Source organism: Xyrauchen texanus, chromosome 1, assembly GCF_025860055.1.
Source record: "Xyrauchen texanus isolate HMW12.3.18 chromosome 1, RBS_HiC_50CHRs, whole genome shotgun sequence".
Lineage (NCBI taxonomy): Eukaryota > Metazoa > Chordata > Actinopteri > Cypriniformes > Catostomidae > Xyrauchen > Xyrauchen texanus.
In genome coordinates this window covers 12760324-12779502 of record NC_068276.1, presented here as the reverse complement: position 1 = coordinate 12779502, position 19179 = coordinate 12760324, and the positions used below count along the sequence as shown (strand labels likewise).

General features: G+C 39.7%; 1 protein-coding gene across 2 annotated transcripts in view; it reads right to left on the bottom strand.

Annotated features, from left to right (window-relative positions):
• Positions 1-10034: 10034 nt before the first annotated feature.
• The window catches only part of LOC127647237 (diacylglycerol lipase-alpha-like), a 69037-nt gene continuing 59892 nt past the window's right edge, over positions 10035-19179 (bottom strand). The window contains exons 19-20 of one of the 2 annotated variants that reach the window (XM_052131380.1): positions 12017-12180; positions 10035-11183 (exon numbers count right to left, since the gene is read on the bottom strand). In XM_052131380.1, the coding sequence (XP_051987340.1) occupies positions 10058-11183; positions 12017-12180 (1290 nt within the window). In that variant the 3' untranslated portion in view covers positions 10035-10057. Of the gene's footprint in view, positions 11184-12016; positions 12181-13959; positions 16711-19179 lie in introns of those variants that run through there. The other variant, XM_052131387.1, reaches the window with a different exon arrangement.

The following is a 19179-nucleotide window of genomic DNA, read 5'->3' as shown; positions in this document are numbered from 1 at the left end:
CCGAGGCAGATTTGAAACACTGAATGTCATCTAATGGCCTCATAGAATTGACCCGATTGAAATACAGATATAATACTATTTTGTCACGGAAGGTGGAGTTTTGGCCATTCAGGGCAAGACATTCATACTTTGAGTTGGAGGACAAAGCAGGGAAACACCTGGCTAGATATCTAAAACAGAGAGAGTCTTTTTCTACCATTCCCTCAGTGAAATCTGCTGGTGGTGAAATTCTTACCTTGGCCATTGATATTAATAATGCTTTTAAAGAATCTTATCTTGATCTTTATAGTTCCAAATCTTGGTCTACTGAAGAGGATATTACAAACTTTGTGGAACCATTAGAACTCCCTGAACTGTCAGCTGAGCAAAAAATAATTCTCTTGATTCTGAGATAACCTTGGAAGAGCTTGGCTAGGCTTTGTCTACAAGCAAGTCTCCGGGGCCAGACAGCTTTGCTGCTGAATTTTTAAGATCTTATGCTACAGAACTGGCTCCCCTTTTGCTAGAAGTTTATACAGAATCATTAAAGAATGGGAAGCTTCCACCAACCATGACACAAGCCTGGATCAGTCTGATTCTTATGTACTGTTCGATTTCCCTGATCCAGCAAGACATTAAAATATTGTCAAATATTTGGGCTAACCGATTATGGCATCTCTTATCAGAATCAGAATCAGAATCAGCTTTATTGCCAAGTATGCTTACACATACAAGGAATTTGTCTTGGTGACAGGAGCTTCCAGTCTACAACAATACAAACAATACCAAAAACAGCAGCAAGACATAGGTAATTAAAAACAAAAAAGAACACAATATAATTATACATATGCGTACGTACACTCACCTTCATCCATACCCACATACACACACGTAGTGCAAATCTAATACAATCTGTATATAAAGAACAAAAAACAGTATATTATGTACAGAGCAATGTAAGTAATGGCAGAAGTGGATATGTTGAATAATATAAATTAAAATTAAACTGTGTAATGCACATCATTATTGCTCAATGGTGCAATTTAATTGTTCATTAGATGGATGGCCTGAGGGAAAAAACTGTTCCTGTGTCTGATGGTTCTGGTGTTCAGAGCTCTGAGGCGCCGGCCAGAAGGCAACAGTTCAAAAAGGTAGTGGGCAGGGTGAGTGGTGTCCAGAGTGATTTTACCAGCCTTTTTCCTCACTCTGGAAGTGTATAGTTCTTGAAGGGGGGGGCAGGGGGCAACCAATAATCCTCTCAGCAGACCGAACTGTCCTTTGTAGTCTTCTGATGTCTGATTTCTTAGCTGCACCAAACCAGACAGTTATTGAAGTGCAGAGGACAGACTCAATGACTGCTGAGTAGAACTGTTTAAGTAGCACTGGTGGCAGGTTGAACTTCCTCACCTGGCGAAGGAAGTACAACCTCTGCTGGGCCTTTTTCACAATGGGGTCGATGTGTATCTCCCACTTCAGGTCCTGTGAGATGGTAGTGCCCAGGAACCTGAATGACTTCACTGCTGCCACAGTGCTGTTTAGAATGGTGAGGGGGGACAATGGTGGGGTGTTCCTCCTAAAGTCCACAATCATCTCCACTGTTTTGAGCGTGTTCAGCTCCAGGTTGTTTTGACTGCACCAGAAAGCCAGCCGTTCAACCTCCTTTCTATATGCAGACTCATCATCATCTCGGATAAGGCCGATGACAGTGGTATCGTCTGCAAACTTCAGGAGCTTGACAGAGGGGTCCTTGGTGGTGCAGTAAATGGTGTACAGGGAGAAGAGTAGTGGGGAGAGCACACATCCCTGGGGGGCACCAGTGCTGATGGTACAGGTGGTGGAAGTGAATTTTCCCTGCCTCACAAGCTGCTGCCTGTCCGTCAGAAAGCTGGTAATCCACTGACAGGTAGAGGTGAGAACAGGGAGTTGGTTTAACTTAGTCCGGAGTATATCTGGTATGATTGTGTTGAAAGCCGAGCTGAAGTCCACAAAAAGGATCCTTACGTATGTCCCTGGTCTGTCCAGATGTTGCAGGACGTGATGCAAACCCATGTTGACTGCATCATCCACAGACCTGTTTGCTCAATAAGCAAATTGAAGGGAGTCCAGAAAGGGTCCAGTGATGTCCTTCAGGTAGGCCAACACCAGTCTCTCAAATAACTTCATGACCACAGATGTCAGGGCGACAGGTCTGTAGTCATTAAGTCCTGTGATTTTGGGTTTCTTAGGGACGGGGATAATAACGGAGCGTTTGAAGCAGCAAGGGACTTCACACTGCTCCAGTGATCTATTGAAGATCTGAGTGAAGATGGGGGCCAGTTGGTTAGCACAGGAATGAAGGCACGCTGGTGAGATGCCATCTGGACCTGGAGACTTCCTTGACCTTTGCTTCCGAAAGACACGGCACACATCGTCCTCACAGATCTTGAGTGCAGGTAGTGTAGCAGGAGGGGGTAGGAGGGGGGTTGCAGGAGGTGTTAATGGTTGTGTGAAATGAAGGTCCGAGTGCATGTGGGGTGTGAAATTGGGCCTTTCAAATCTGCAATAAAACACATTCAGGTCGTCAGCCAGTCGTTGGTCCACCACAGGGTTGGGGGTAGGAGTCCTGTAATTAGTAAGTTGTACATATAGATCAGGTGGGGTTTATTTAGGGCTGTAACTCTTCTGATAACATTAGGAGTTTCATTAATGTCATGTGGGCAGTGGCGAACGATCAGATTCTGGTCGCTGCCATCTTGCTTGCTTGAAAAAGCGTTTGATATTGTAGATATGTAATCTTTTTAAGATGCTGAAAATGTATGGGTTCAGGAATACTTTTATTGGGTGGATTAAGTTACTTTATAGACATCCAGTATTGGCAGTTCAAATTAATTGATTAATTTCAGATTATTTCACTCTGGATAGGGGCCCCCGGCAGGGTTGCCCTCTTTCCCCCTTATTGTTCTGTGTTGCCCTGGCACCATTAGCAAATGCGATAAGAAAGGAGGATGATTTTCCAGGGATGGTGGCGGGAGGTGTGGCGCATAAACTTTTGCTTTATGCAGATTATATTTTACTATTTGTCTCGGACCCTACTAGATCTATGCCTTGCCTCCACAGAATTATTAATTAATTTTCTAAATTCGCAGGATACAGAGTGAATTGGTCCAAATCCGAAGCTTTGGCTCTGAAATTACTGCCCAGTAATAGTTTTTCAGCCAGGCGCTTCCAGTGGCCCAAACTGGGCATTAAGTATTTTGGTATTCTATTCCCGGCAAATTTGTGTGATTTAGTTAGATAATTTTGACCCTTTAATTAAAGGTTTGAGCGATGTGGGCAGGTGGGCTTCATTACATTTATCTATGTCTGGGAAGGTTGATGTTATTAAAATGAATTGTATTCCAATTTGATAGCATAGCGAAGTCCTTCATTTGCAATGGTAAACGTCCCAGATTACACTTCAGAAAATTACACTGGCCGACTGACAAAGTGTTTGTTCTATTATTATGCATTCATCTCAGACATTTGGCTCATTGGTCGGTTCCACCTGAGAGAGCCCCTCCCTGGTTTTGTATTGAACAGGAAGTTTGTGCCCCTATTTTGACATTGCAAAGCCTTTCTATCAATCTAACCGGAGAAGTTAATTACACCCCGTTATCACGTATTTGTGAGTGTTGAGTTCCTTTAAAAATATTGGATTCCCAGGTCTCATTTCTTTAGGTTTTTACAACTGTGCCACCTGCTCTTTACTATATTTGGGAATATCATATAACCCCCCTAAAGCAGCAGATACTCTGGGAATGGTTTTTACTTAAAGACAAATCCACCTGCTGGTGATGCCAATCAGAAGTTGGGGACACAACTCATGTTTTTTGGTGGTGTGTTAAGATTCAAGAATTTTGGTTGAGGGTTCAGAGTTTTGTGTAACGTATTGGACACTCAAATTTCATTTAGCCCCAGACTCTGTGTTTTAGGCGAATGGGCAGCCATTGATATAGGGGATAAATACATAAGAATTTAGGTCCTAGCCAATGTTATGATCATTCTGAGGGAATGGATTTTGGCTGGTGTGCCCTGATTTCGGAAGTGGTGGACGGAGATGGGCAGAGTGGCGGCATTTGAGGAGATGTCAGATAGAAGGCTAGGCAACCTGGAGGTGTTTAATAAGAAGAGGGGCAGCTATTTGACCTTTTTGGAAGCCTCTCGGTGATGGACAGTGGAGAGGGATTTATAGTATAAATGTGTGATTATTATTATTTTATTTATAAGTCTCCACCAAATACCATATCAAGGAGGATCCCAGCTTCTTGTAATTTACCCCCAAAGATCTATATAAAAAAAGTTCTGATCATCAGCGTTGGGTGCATAAATATTAGCCAAAATAAGATTTTGCCCCTGTATTTCAGCCAAAACATTAATAACTCTTCCTAAATTATCTTCCTGTGATGAAAGGTGTTACTTGACGGAACACTATATTACATTTTATTATATTTCCAGATTGTCCAAGACCATGCGACCGCTGAACATGGTTCGAACAGGGCTTCTTGTGTGGCACCATTTTTAGTTAAAATAAAAGCAAATAAAACATTCAAGCACAAACCAGTGTAATGCTTAATAAAATTAAGTCAAGAGTAACATAAGTCAGACTGAGATCTGTACAGTTTATTATATTACAGGCAGGGCAGTGTAAGTGTGTGCATTTCAAAAATGAGAATGTATTTAAAGGTAAGACTGGCAGAGTAGTGACAAACTTAAGTTTTTTCTTTACTGATGGTTTAATCATTATATATTTTCTGTAGTCAACATATTGACACAGTATTAGTTTTTTCTTTCCTTAATAGTCATACTTTTTCTATTTATAATGTATACTACAAAGATCCCCCATTTAGCCTTAACAGACTGTAGGGGCAAGTGCTGTTAGCGAGCACCTTCATGTATACCACACACACACACACACACACACACACACACACACACACACACACACACACACACACACACACACACACACACACACACACACACACACACACACACACACACACACCTTCTTTTTTTTTCCACAAATGTTGCAGACTTATGCTAAAATGCTTTAAATATTTGTTTTCACATCAATCTCCACTGCATACCCCATAGTGACAAAGCAAAGAACTGATTTTTCATAACTTTGCAAATGTATTAAAAAGAAAAAAATGAAATTTCACAGTGACAAGTATTCAGACCCTTAACTCGGTACTTTGTTGAAGTACCTTTGGCAGCGATTACAGCCTCAAGTCTTTTTGGATATGATATGACAAGCTTTGCACACCAGAATTTGGGTATTTTCTGCCATTCTTCTCTGCAGATCTTCTCAATCCCTGTCAGGTTGGATGGAGACCGTCAGTGGACCGCCATTTTCAGGTCTCTCCAGAGATGTTCTATTAGGTTCAAGTCCAGGCTCTGGCTGGGCCACTCAAGGACATGGTCCCTAAGCCACTCTTGCATTATCTTGACTGTGTGCTTAGGGTCAGTCCAGTCTGAGGACATGAGCGCTCTGGACCAGGTTTTCATTAAGGAAATCCTGACCAGTAACCCGGACTAGTCCCCTAGTCCCTGCTGCTGAAAAACAACCCCACAGCATGATGCTACCACCACCATGCTTCACGGCTGGGACGGTATTGTGCAGGTGACAAGCAGTGCCTGGTTTCCTCCAGACATGAGATTTGCAATTGAGGCCAAACAGTTCAATCTTCGTTTCATCAGATCAGAGAATCTTGTTTCTCACAGTCTGGGAGTCGTTTAGGTGCTTTTTTGTGTCTTGCACTGAGGAGAGGCTTCTGCCTGGCCACTCTGCCATAAAGCCCAAATTGGTGGAGTGTTGCAGTGATGCTAGTCCTTCTGCAAGTCTCTCCAATCTCCACACATGATCTCTGGAGCTCAACCAGAGTGACCCTAGGGTTCTTGGTCACCTCTCTTACAAAGGCTCTTCTTCCCCGATTGCTCAGTTTGGCCAGGTGGCCAGCTCTAGGAAGAGTCCTGGTTGTTCCAAACTTCTTCCATTTAAGATTTATGGAGGCCAATGCAGCCAAAAAACTTGTGTAGCCTTCTCCAGATTGGTGCCTTGACACAATCCTGTCTCTGAGCTCTGCAAGCAGTTCCTTTGACCTCATGGTTTGGTTTTTTCTCCGATATGCATTTTCAGCTGTGAGACCTTATATAGACAGGTGTGTGTGTGCCTTTCCAAATCATGTCCAATCAATGGAATTGACCACAGGTGGACTCCAATCAAAGTGTAGAAACATCTCAAAGATGATCAAGAGAAATGGGATGCACCTGAGCTAAATTTCCAGTGTCAGAGCAAAGGGTCTGAATACTTATGTGAATTTGATATTTCAGTTGTTTCTTTTTGATAAATTTGCAAAGTTCTGAAAATCTGTTTTTTTGCTTTGTCATTATGGGGTATGGAGTGTAGATTGATGTGAAAAAAATAAATAAAGCACTTTAGCATAAGGCTGCAACAACAAAATGTTAAAAAATTGAGGGGTCCGAGTACTTCCTGAATGCACTAATATATATATATATATATATATATATATATATATATATATATATATATATATATATATATATATATATATATATACACACATATACACACACATACACACACACACACAGTATATATACTATAGCTATACATTTGAGAAGTCATCACTATGTTACATGATAGAGCTTTTTTTATTGATAATTCCCAAGTATTTTTATATCTTTTGTTTTTAACACAACAACTGGAAATAAGACAGTATTTACACTCATCTGAAAAGGCAGTGCTATACACAACCCTGTGAAAAAGTACAGCAGTCAGAGCTTATAATGTTATAAAGGCTTCACTTAGTAGAGTAGCAGTTCTAGAAAATAAGTCCTGACTATTTTGTTTTGCTATATATGCCACACTTTCTCATACTTAACGTACATTTATACATGGGAGAAGTAAAAAAAAAAAAAAGAAGAGCAAAACTCAATAAGTGATACATTTAAATTTATGTCACATGCAGAACCTATCAGTTGAAACAAATTTGTGCTGGAAATTTGTGCTATACAGCATTTTAAACAAATCAAAAGCACGCAAATTAACATATTCGGCACTACACAAATTTGTGACTTGCTTTAAGAGCTTTGTGGTGACAAACTGCTGTACTTTTTCACATAACACATTCCACCCAAAAACATCCAGAAACAATATCCTTCATTCAGAAATTATATATAACGCAAGTTATTACAATATTTTGCCATTGAGTTAAACAACTATTTATTTTAATATAGCAACAACAGTAGAAAGGATTTTAAAAAAAATGCAGATGAGAGGACCTCCTAAATTTCTCTATCCTTATTTTGCTACTGATTGCACACCATACCATACTGCATGAGATGGGACTTTTCCCATCTCCCAAGAGTCTCGTACCATGTGAAAGACATCACATTTCAGGCAAGCCATTTAAAGGGAGCATTTTGTGAGTGGTGCAAGCCTGTACCCATTCAATAACTCTTTCTGATGTCATTTGCATTTATGGTTTGTAAAAATAAATTATCATTATATATTAATTTTCATAGAATTAAAACTAATATATATTACTTTTATATACAGTGAGGAAAATAAGTATTTGAACACCCTGCTATTTTGCAAGTTCTCCCACTTGGAAATCATGGAGGGGTCTGAAATTGTCATCGTAGGTGCATGTCCACTGTGAGAGACATAATCTAAAAAAAAAATCCAGAAATCACAATGTATGATTTTTTAACTATTTATTTGTATGATACAGCTGCAAATAAGTATTTGAACACCTGTCTATCAGCTAGAATTCTGACCCTCAAAGACCTGTTAGTCTGCCTTTAAAATGTTCACCTCCACTCCATTTATTATCCTAAATTAGATGCACCTGTTTGAGGTCGTTAGCTGCATAAAGACACCTGTCCACCCCATACAATCAGTAAGAATCCAACTACTAACATGGCCAAGACCAAAGAGCTGTCCAAAGACACTAGAGACAAAATTGTACACCTCCACAAGGCTGGAAAGGGCTACGGGGAAATTGCCAAGCAGCTTGGTGAAAAAAGGTCCACTGTTGGAGCAATCATTAGAAAATGGAAGAAGCTAAACATGACTGTCAATCTCCCTCGGACTGGGGCTCCATGCAAGATCTCACCTCGTGGGGTCTCAATGATCCTAAGAAAGGTGAGAAATCAGCCCAGAACTACACGGGAGGAGCTGGTCAATGACCTGAAAAGAGCTGGGACCACCGTTTTCAAGGTTACTGTTGGTAATACACCAAGACGTCATGGTTTGTGAAGTCATGCATGGCACGGAAGGTTCCCCTGCTTAAACCAGCACATGTCAAGGCCCGTCTTAAGTTTGCCAATGACCATTTGGATGATCCAGAGGAGTCCTGGGAGAAAGTCATGTGGTCAGATGAGACCAAAATAGAAATTTTTGGTCATAATTCCACTAACCGTGTTTGGAGGAAGAAGAATGATGAGTACCATCCCAAGAACACCATCCCTACTGTGAAGCATGGGGGTGGTAGCATCATGCTTTGTGGGTGTTTTTCTGCACATGGGACAGGGCGACTGCACTGTATTAAGGAGAGGATGACCGGGGCCATGTATTGCGAGATTTTGGGGAACAACCTCCTTCCCTCAGTTAGAGCATTGAAGATGGGTCGAGGCTGGGTCTTCCAACATGACAATGACCTGAAGCACACAGCCAGGATAAACAAGGAGTGGCTCTGTAAGAAGCATATCAAGGTTCTGGCGTGGCCTAGCCAGTCTCCAGACCTAAACCCAATAGAGAATCTTTGGAGGGAGCTCAAACTCCGTGTTTCTCAGCGACAGCCCAGAAACCTGACTGATCTAGAGAAGATCTGTGTGGAGGAGTGGGCCAAAATCCCTCCTGCATTGTGTGCAATCCTGGTGAAAAACTACAGGAAACGTTTGACCTCTGTAATTGCAAACAAAGGCTACTGTACCAAATATTAACATTGATTTTCTCAGGTGTTCAAATACTTATTTGCAGCTGTATCATACAAATAAATAGTTAAAAAATCATACATTGTGATTTCTGGATTTTTTTTTTTAGATTATGTCTCTCACAGTGGACATGCCACCTACGATGACAATTTCAGACCCCTCCATGATTTCTAAGTGGGAGAACTTGCAAAATAGCAGGGTGTTCAAATACATATTTTCCTCACTGTAGTTGGCATTGTTTTGGCAATTGGTTGAAAAAATGATATAAAACTTGCATGCTTAAATTCAAATGGATTTATGTAAATAAGAGATGACAAAAGTTAGCTAAATGAACTGCTTTACATGAGCATACAGTATTTTCTCATGCACATCAAGAGACAATCTTAACTCATAGATATTCACCAACTATCAGTGCCACCAATTACACATACTCAGCAGGACATTTCACACAATCTCAAATTAAAAATTACAATCCCCAAAAAATTAATCTTTGCCATTTATTATCCTTCATCTGAGACTGAGAATATCCCATTCTTCATTCTTGAAAGTCCTGAGGAAATGCTTGTTGTGTGCGTCCCGCCTCATAACTCTATAAAGTTAGTTTGTTAGTCTTCCCTTTTTGCCTATCCCAGCCTTTCCTTATAAGAAAATCTCAACATTTGTGATAGGTTGGTGTTCTGTGGCTTCAATGTAAACATAACCGTAACATTGGATTGAACGTGAAAGTAGAGTCATTTGTGCAAGCCTCTTAATATGATAACAACATCTTAAGTGTTTGAAGGAGCAACTCAGCACCTTGTGTGTTGCAGGCAGCGAATAGGACACTTTGTAATGGTGATGCACATGACACAATGCATTCAGCAAGTCTAACAAGTACAAAATGAGGTCTTAGGTTTTCGATGAATCCATAACGGTCCGTAAGTCTGGAAGTCTTGGACTGATCGTACTGCTACGCATGCAAGTTTCTACAATCAGTTCAGAAGAGCAAAGATAGTGGGCCCACTAAGTATTGGGCAAGGAAAACGTAGGGTCACTGTAGGGTCAAATAAATTAACAGACATTAAAGGGGAGCATTACTTTGAGGTTCGACTGTGGGCCACTAGACCATAGATGACAATTCTGTTTCCTTGGGGTTGGGAATAGCAGCAGAAGGTCGTAGTGTGGAATGGTTGATAGGTATTGCTCCATCGGGAGGAGAAAGATCATTGAGTTCTCCGGATGAGGACAGAGGGAAGGATGGAGAAAGAGAAATGCCAGAAGAGGGGTCGGCTGAGCCTGCAAAGGTGCGAGGGGGCTTGGGAACCAAATTGGGCTCTAGAGTGGCTCTGGCCAGTAGCTGCCTGTCCTTTTCAGAGTTCTTCACCTCATGTTGTTCTTCAGCTTGACTGTAAGATTCACGTCCAGACTCAGATTCTGCATCAGACAGTTCGAGAGGGGGAGAGCTGCTTCCATCGAGCCTAAACAGAGAGTCCAGGTATTGGGCGAACTCCAGAACCGCCTGGCTGGGGGTTCCATTGGACAATGGTGGAACTGGTTGAAAAGGCTGGGGCCGGCCACTCTCAATGTCAAATTTGACCTCTCCCTGTTGCTCTTCCTTTTCAATCTCTCTATCCTTGGGCATTTCGCTAAGCTTTTCTTGCCTTGAGCCAGTCCGGGATGTAACAAGGCAGGATTCTTGACTACTCGGAACAGCTGATGGCTGGCAAGCCACAGGTGTTTCTGGAGATGGGCGGACATTCATGCCTTGGCTGGCCGGCCGATCTACTGTAGTTTGCCCAAGCGAGAGTGGAGGGTAATGCCCATTGTAGAGCGAACCTACAGTGAGATGATAGGCGTCATTGGAAGGTACAGCCAGTTCAGGCGGGGTAGGGCAGTACAGACCAGTCTCACCCAGCTCATGGTCCACTGCATCCTGGCTCAAGCCATCTGCAGGCAGGAGTTCTGTACGGGAGCTCAGTGAAGGATTCTCTTCTGGGATGGTGGTATTCAGAGGGAAAGGTAGACACCCTAGACAGGGCGAGCCCCTCAGGGCGGCAGAGGACCGTCGAGAGTCCAAGCTATAGACAGATTCGGCATCAGATAGGCTCTCCATGATGGCGAGGGGAGCTTTTCGCTCCCGTAGCTCCACAGCCAAGTGCTCACGAGCTCCGATGAGCACCACAGGCACAGGAGGAGGGGGACACTCCGAAAAGCCATCCATCGAGATCTCAGAGCGGGCACAGGAACTATAGCAGGACAGGAGAAGAGGTGGACACAGAAGGAGGGTTGAACAGAGGGGAATGTGGAGAAAAGTAACAAAGACCACAGAGACAGAAATACAGAGGGAGAAGGTAAATGACAAATAAAATGGAATTAAAGACGTGTTTTTGAAGAAACAGAGGGACCAAAATTAATAGCATATATAAAAAAATAAAATAAAATCATCATATTAAAAAATATGCGTTATTAATAATTGTTAATAAAAATCAATGCAAATTCAACATAAAATTGAAAATTTTAAAAAATAAATAAATTACAAACACAATGGAGGGAACAAAAAATGCGATTAAAGAACAGTAACAAGAAAGTGATAGGTAATAGGATGTGTTCATAGGAAATTAGTTAAAATGTGACATAAAAAGGTAAAAAAAAGTGACAAAAACATTAAAAAAAAAAAATGTAAAGAGCAGAAGGGAGTGGAGAAAAATTGGAAAGAGGAGGAGAAAGGGTAAGGCTATGTTTAGGCAACTCTAACATGACTACAGTCTATGCTGAACTTTTCTACTGAACCAGAGAGGACGGGGTGGAAACTGTATACTACCATAAACAGTACCTCTGCAGTTGGCATGAGTGAGAAGGACAGGCAATAGAGTTAAAAATCAAATGAAAAGACATGCTAAAAATCTCAATTAACTGAGGTGATGCCTTTTTAAACTGATAATAATAAAATTATGATAAAATGATTGTGATAAAATATTTACACACACACTTTTGAAGTCAAACTCATAGGCATGTTCTCATTGGTCAGTCACTTTGTTTCAATCTCTAATGGCATGCTCTGATTGGTCCTTGAACTCACCGGACACTACTGTTTCTGCGATGGTATGTGGCGGGTGTGGGCTGCAGGGAACTAGAGGCATCGAGGAATATTGTTTCTGGATTCAGGTCTACTTCCGTGGGACTAACCATTATCTTAGCAGCAGATAGTAAAGCTGTCTTTCCCTTATTATAGTTCTCCAACACCTGCAGGATGCAGAAGGATAGAAAGAACCAGAGATATAATAGTGATTTGTTAAGGATTAAATCCACCAAGAACAACTAAAAAGAAAATACTAATATATACTTATATACACTCACCTAAAGGATTATTAGGAACACCATACTAATACTGTGTTTGACCCCCTTTCGCCTTCAGAACTGCCTTAATTGTATGTGGCATTGATTCAACAAGGTGCTGAAAGCATTCTTTAGAAATGTTGGCCCATATTGATAGGATAGCATCTTGCAGTTGATGGAGATTTGTGGGATGCACATCCAGGGCACGAAGCTCCCGTTCCACCACATCCCAAAGATGCTCTAAAAGATGACCATTTTAGTACAGTGAACTCATTGTCATGTTCAAGAAACCAATTTGAAATGATTCGAGCTTTGTGACATGATGCATTATCCTGCTGGAAGTAGCCATCAGAGGATGGGTACATGGTGGCCATAAAGGGATGGACATGGTCAGAAACAATGCTCAGGTAGGCTGTGGCATTTAAATGATGCCCAATTGGCACTAAGGGGCCTAAAGTGTGCCGAGAAAACATCCCCCACACCATTACACCACCACCACCAGCCTGCACAGTGGTAACAAGGCATGATGGATCCATGTTCTCATTCTGTTTACGCCAAATTCTGACTCTACCATCTGAATGTCTCAACAGAAATCGAGACTCATCAGACCAGGCAACATTTTTCCAGTCTTCAACTGTCCAATTTTGGTGAGCTCTTGCAAATTGTAGCCTCTTTTTCCTATTTGTAGTGGAGATGAGTGGTACCCGGTGGGGTCTTCTACTGTTGTAGCCCATCCGCCTCAAGGTTGTGCGTGTTGTGGCTTCACAAATGCTTTGCTGCATACCTCGGTTGTAACGAGTGGTTATTTCAGGCAAAGTTGCTCTTCTATCAGCTTGAATCAGTCGGCCCATTCTCCTCTGACCTCTAGCATCAACAAGGCATTTTCAGCCCACAGGACTGCCGCGATACTGGATGTTTTTCCTTTTCACACCATTCTTTGTAAACCCTAGAAATGGTTGTGCGTGAAAATCCCAGTAACTGAGCAGATTGTGAAATACTCAGACCGGCCCGTCTGGCACCAACAAACATGCCACGCTCAAAATTGCTTAAATCACCTTTCTTTCCCATTCTGACATTCAGTTTGGAGTTCAGGAGATTGTCTTGACCAGGACCACACCCCTAAATGCATTGAAGCAACTGCCATGTGATTGGTTGATTAGATAATTGCATTAATGAGAAATTGAACAGGTGTTCCTAATAATCCTTTAGGTGAGTGTACACTGGCGGCCAAAAGTTTGGAATAATGTACATGTTTATTGTTTTGGAAGGAAATTGGTACAAATTTGGTATTCACCAAAGTGGCATTCAACTGATCACAAAGTATAGTCTGGACATTACTGGTGTAAAAAACAGCATCATCTGCAAAGCTGTAATTGCTGCATTTGGGAGTACGTTTTGATGAGAACTCTTTGTAGTACTTGAAGTTCTGATTTTTTATTTTTCAAATTGTAATTGTAATGTTTCATGTTATTAATGTCAAGTCTATACATTGTGATCAGTTGAATGCCACTTTAGTGAATAAAAGTAACATTTTCTTTCCATAAGAGCAAAATCTGTACATTATTCCAAACTTTTGGCCGCCAATGTACACACACACACACATATATAGATGTGTGTATGATATCAAGATATCAAGAAGAGTGATACAAAATCGTTTTACCTGAATACATTTTAATGAGGAAAACTACAATTTCAAGATATACAGTATGACTCATGACTCATTAGTCTTCTGAAGTCATCCAATATCTTTGTGTATGAAACATTATTCACTGATTATTTACTACTATGATGGTGATTTTATGTTGTTTTCTGCCCTTTTTGCAACCTGATAGTGTCCCTTCATTATAAATGGAAAATTGTCCTTTTGTATCCCAGGTCTGAAGTAACACAAAGGTGAGTAAATAATGACAAAAACTACTCCTTCAGTTCAGATGCAAGCCATTCATTTTTTGTTCGCATTATTGAGCAATCAAGCATAATACAAATGTCATATTTACTACAAAGTGCCAATATTTAGTTGACATATGTTTATGTAATAAGTTATAAAATCTGCAGAGGTACACAGTCTACCTGTATTATGTACATAAAAAAAAAAAAAAAATATTCTCCAGGAAAGTCAACAAGAACAAAGTTGTGCTAGTGGCAAAACACATAACCAAGTTAAAAAGTAATTTACAAATCAACCATAAAGTGAAGATGCTGTTTTTTTTTAATTAATCTGCATAAACATATAAATATGAATGATAAGAGAGCCAATATTCACATCAGTTAATGGAATGCAATGAAATAATGTATAAAAAAAATTACCATGCCAAAAAAAAAAGCATTAATACAACAAATAACAATGAAGTAATAAATTACACAAGACACAAAACTGTTTACTTAAAATATAAGTTAGCCATGTTGTGCGGGTTTAGAACATTAGTCATATGAACACAAGCATTTCCACAAGCCTCAATCAATGTGAGCTTATAAAACCAGCAGCAGGATGACATAGACCACTAGAAACCAAAGCTGAGAAACTTAACATTTCCTGTAAGAGTCAGTACAAAAAAACTATAATAAAAATAAAAAAAAAACATTTTAAGTGAAGAGTGAAATGTATTTATTTTTTTTTGGCACAGACCAGTAAGTAAACATTTATTCCACATATTCTAAAGTCATATGATATCTTTGTGTGAGGAACTCACCAAAATGTGTGTTTTTCACTGAAAATCATGCCATTTTGACAGGGATCTAAAACATTATTTATACTACTGCAAATTCAACTTGCTGTGTGAAGATGCATCAGGTTTGCTGTCAGCGACATGAATGAATCATGACAAAATGTGCATTTTTGGCTGAACCATTCCTTTAAACTTGCTACTCTGAGGCAGAATTGTCTTAAGTTTGCCTCACCAACCTCTTTTACCGCATCACCACCAGCAATGAAAGAAATGCAACAAGCTGGGTGAACAAAAACTGCTGCCACCACAAGAGCCGACACACGGTTTAAAGCAACCTCCTCAAGCAAACATGAAGCATGAAAGACAACGAGCGTAAGAGCAGCTCTTTCCTGGACCAAAGAGATGATCAACTCAAGGCACATTTAGGGGGAGAGAGGCTGAGAAGAAGATTCTGCTGCGAAGAGCTGAAGCTATAAACCAGACACCAAAACAGGAAATTAGGAAGAATTGATTGATAGAGAGACCAGGTACAGCAAATACAGCAGCAGAAAGAGGGTAACACCTAAGATGCTCAAAACTCGAGCTGGGGAAGGTTTCTGGTACTGAAGAACATAGATTGTTGGCTGCAAAGGAAGAAGGCACATGCATTTGGTTGTACATTGGACAATAAATATCTATGCAAGTATTTTCAGATATTTGACACATAACATGTGGCAACAGAAGACCTAAACAAATTGTTACGAGTTAAAACCGTTGAAGTCTCTTCAGATGGGCCGGTAGAGGAACTAAGTCCGGTCTGAGAATGGTCTGTCGTCAAGGGGGTTAAAGATTTGTTATCAAAGACTGGGGGTTTCAGAGAAAGGTTCTCTGTGGAGAGCTGGGTTGAAGAGCCTTTGGCCATTAGTCTTGTTGGGGGGCCTTCAGATGGGGTATTGGGCCACAGAGTTGGGCTAGGGTTTAACAGGATCTCTGAGGAAGACTTGGTCGGTTTTAGGGATGGAATACTACGTCCACTGGAGGGGGCTGAGGAATTTAACTTCACAAACTGAGAGGGAGTCTCAGGGTGCGTATTATAACTCAAAGAGGATGGTGGAAGTTCAGAGGAAGAATCTGACATTTCGGAATAAAAGGGGGTGGAATGTAGTGGGATTGTTGAGTCTTGTACCGATGAGGCGGTTTCTAATGCTGGTAAGTTTGAGGGGTCAACCACAGACAATGTAAGGCTTGATTGAGCATCATTTTCAGGTTCTATGGATCTTGAATTATCGCTTACAAGTGTTGGGGAATCAGGCAGAGATGGACCTGCTGATGTTTCTGGAACTAAGGACTGATGAACTGAAGTGTTATTTGACTGCTGAAGGGTACATGTAATGTCTCCTGGCCAATCAGAAAGTATTGCATCTGACCCAATAAGACATGCATCTTCAGAAACAGACATTGTAGGTGATGCAATTGGAGTGGGAGTTCCTGTGATAATGTTTTGAGTGTTTGATGTCTCGGTAACACTTTTGGAAGTTGGCATTAACAGATTGACTGTGTTAGTAAGTAATAAACTCTGCGCTGAAGTGTCTGAAGACTGCGGTTGGAAAGAAGACGTTTCATTGAAAGTTAGAGGAACAGAGCAAGCTTCTGGAACCACAAGACACTCATCTGGAACAAGAGGTGTGTCTGGGAGTGTGTCAAGGACAGAAAAACGCACTCTGGTGCTATTTCTTTGGCTTCCAACCTGAGAAGGAATCAGTTCTGAAAAGAAAAATGGGGTTTCCAGCACCTGCGAAGACAAACCAACACATTACCATACAATGGACACATCAACATACTTTCAAAAACAAAACATGATGGTACAGCAGCACAGCTTAAAAGCAAAAAGCAGTCATTTGATTTGCAATGGTATTGTGTGGTTGAGCGTATTCATGCATTATTACAGGGTTATTTTGTGACCTTCAGATGCTTGCGCAATTCAACCACATGTTATTATTCAGGTAACTAGCTATAAACATGTCAACAGTTTAACTAACTTTAACAAACTTGTTCAGCAAGATTCTCTTCAAACTGTTGCTCCGCCATGACAGCAGTTGACCTGTGAGAAAACTAGCCATGGAAGACAAGTTTGCGTCAATTCTCGCTATTGACCGGTTTCAGTGACGTCACTTTTTCCTTGCAGCCACTATATTTTTAACCATTAGTGGGAGGACACAAAGGCAGTGAATGGAAAAACACCCATGAAACGATATCGAGAAACACAGAAATTGCTTTTGATCCACGTTAAGTCCCAGGAAAAGTTCATACAGGTCTGAAGACAGCACAAATATAGATAAATTGGACTTTTGAGTACATTTAAATATATTTGATCCACGATTCGTTCAATTGGTTCACAACAGCTGTTAGATAATCGGATCGACCAGAACTTCCTTATCATTTGTAATCAGTGAAATATTTCTCTGTTGCACATATGCCATTGAACAAAAAAATTCAAGTTCTAAATTACCTTAAATTTACATTAAAAACAAGTCATCAAACATGCCTCTACGTCTACAATGATAAAACATATGTGCGTTGGCATGGAAACTCGCATACGTGCAAATTTGCGCTTTTCAGTTTAAACTGGAACTGAGCGATACAACCGACCCAGAAAACCACAATCTTTTCAACTTTAAAGTTTGTTCGAGTCATTTATGGCAATAATGAAAACATGGACTGGTATCAGGAAAAATATTACAGGTAAAAGTGAAATTCATAATTGTTCTTCAGTTGTCTCCACGGAACGATTATAGACTTGATACATTAATATGTTTCTGATTTAATGCCATCATACTTTGGGCCTGTAAATTAAAATGAGCAATTTATAATCCTAATTTTGTATTCAGTTTTAAAGGGCATAATAAGTTATTCAGAAAACAGCAGTGAACATTTTTCTCTTTCTCAGTATTGTTGCTTTTTTGATATTAACCAACAATTTTATATGTATGAATCATATGGACTGTGAAATAAAGGACCATGGTTATTTATATAATAATTAAAATATTAGTAGATACCATGCATGCCCTTTGTTTTTCCTTGATATTTTTAAAGCATTATAAACTGATTCCGGACTTAATATGCATCAAACGATCATGTTCTTTATATGTACAGCAATGTTTAATCATGGATTTAACAAATAAAAAAAATTTGTCCTGTATAAAGTGAGATTTTGTCCCATATATACATCAAATATATATATATATATATATATATATATATATATATATATATATATATATATATATATATATATATATATATATATATACACACACATCTATATATATCTATATATATAGATACACAGATAGATACACAGATAGATACATAGACAGACAGACAGATAGATATATATATATATATATATACATCATATATATATATATATATATACACATCAATATATATACACATCAATATATATATATATATATATATACACATCTACACACATCTATACACATATATATATATATATATATATATATATATATATATATATATATATATATATTACGTGAAATCATGTTTAATGATCCTAAATCAAATAAAACTTAAATTCACAAATAACACTGCCTTCATTTTTTTTCTAATGTACAATCATTTATGGCTTTTTTTCGTGTTATCTACAACCACTAAACTAGAGTAATTTTTTTACATTTCACTTGTCGTTAAGGTGTGAATTTGGCTTTGGGAAACTAGCCAGCAGTTATGTACCACTTTATCCCGGAGGAGAAATCTAAAGCAACAGGTTGTCGATTAAACGAGATCATTCAGCTATGAAATTCTCTATGCGAGAGTGGAAATATTTACCAATCAAATGCTCAATTGTACAATGGAGGCATGAAAGCAGAATGATTCGCCTGCAAACTAGGACACACTGAGCTGCAAGATCACACATGTTTATTAGTTTTGATGCAGGGATTTTTTTGTGTGTGTTTGCCGGGATTCAAGTCAAAATGCTTTGCCAATATACAGTATTATTAAGCTTACATATTCAATTGAGGGTGCTCTAACATTTGCAACACAACAGAATCTGGCTTGCATCTAGCTGGCAGCTGCACAGACATGATTGCAAATCAACAAGATACATTACTTATCAATTAATTTATTATCGAATGGTAGTGTTTTCTACTAGCTCACCTTTTGCTTCACTACCATCTTCACGTAGCACATCACGTACGATTCCAAAAGGAATTTTTGCTAATTCTCACGGTCT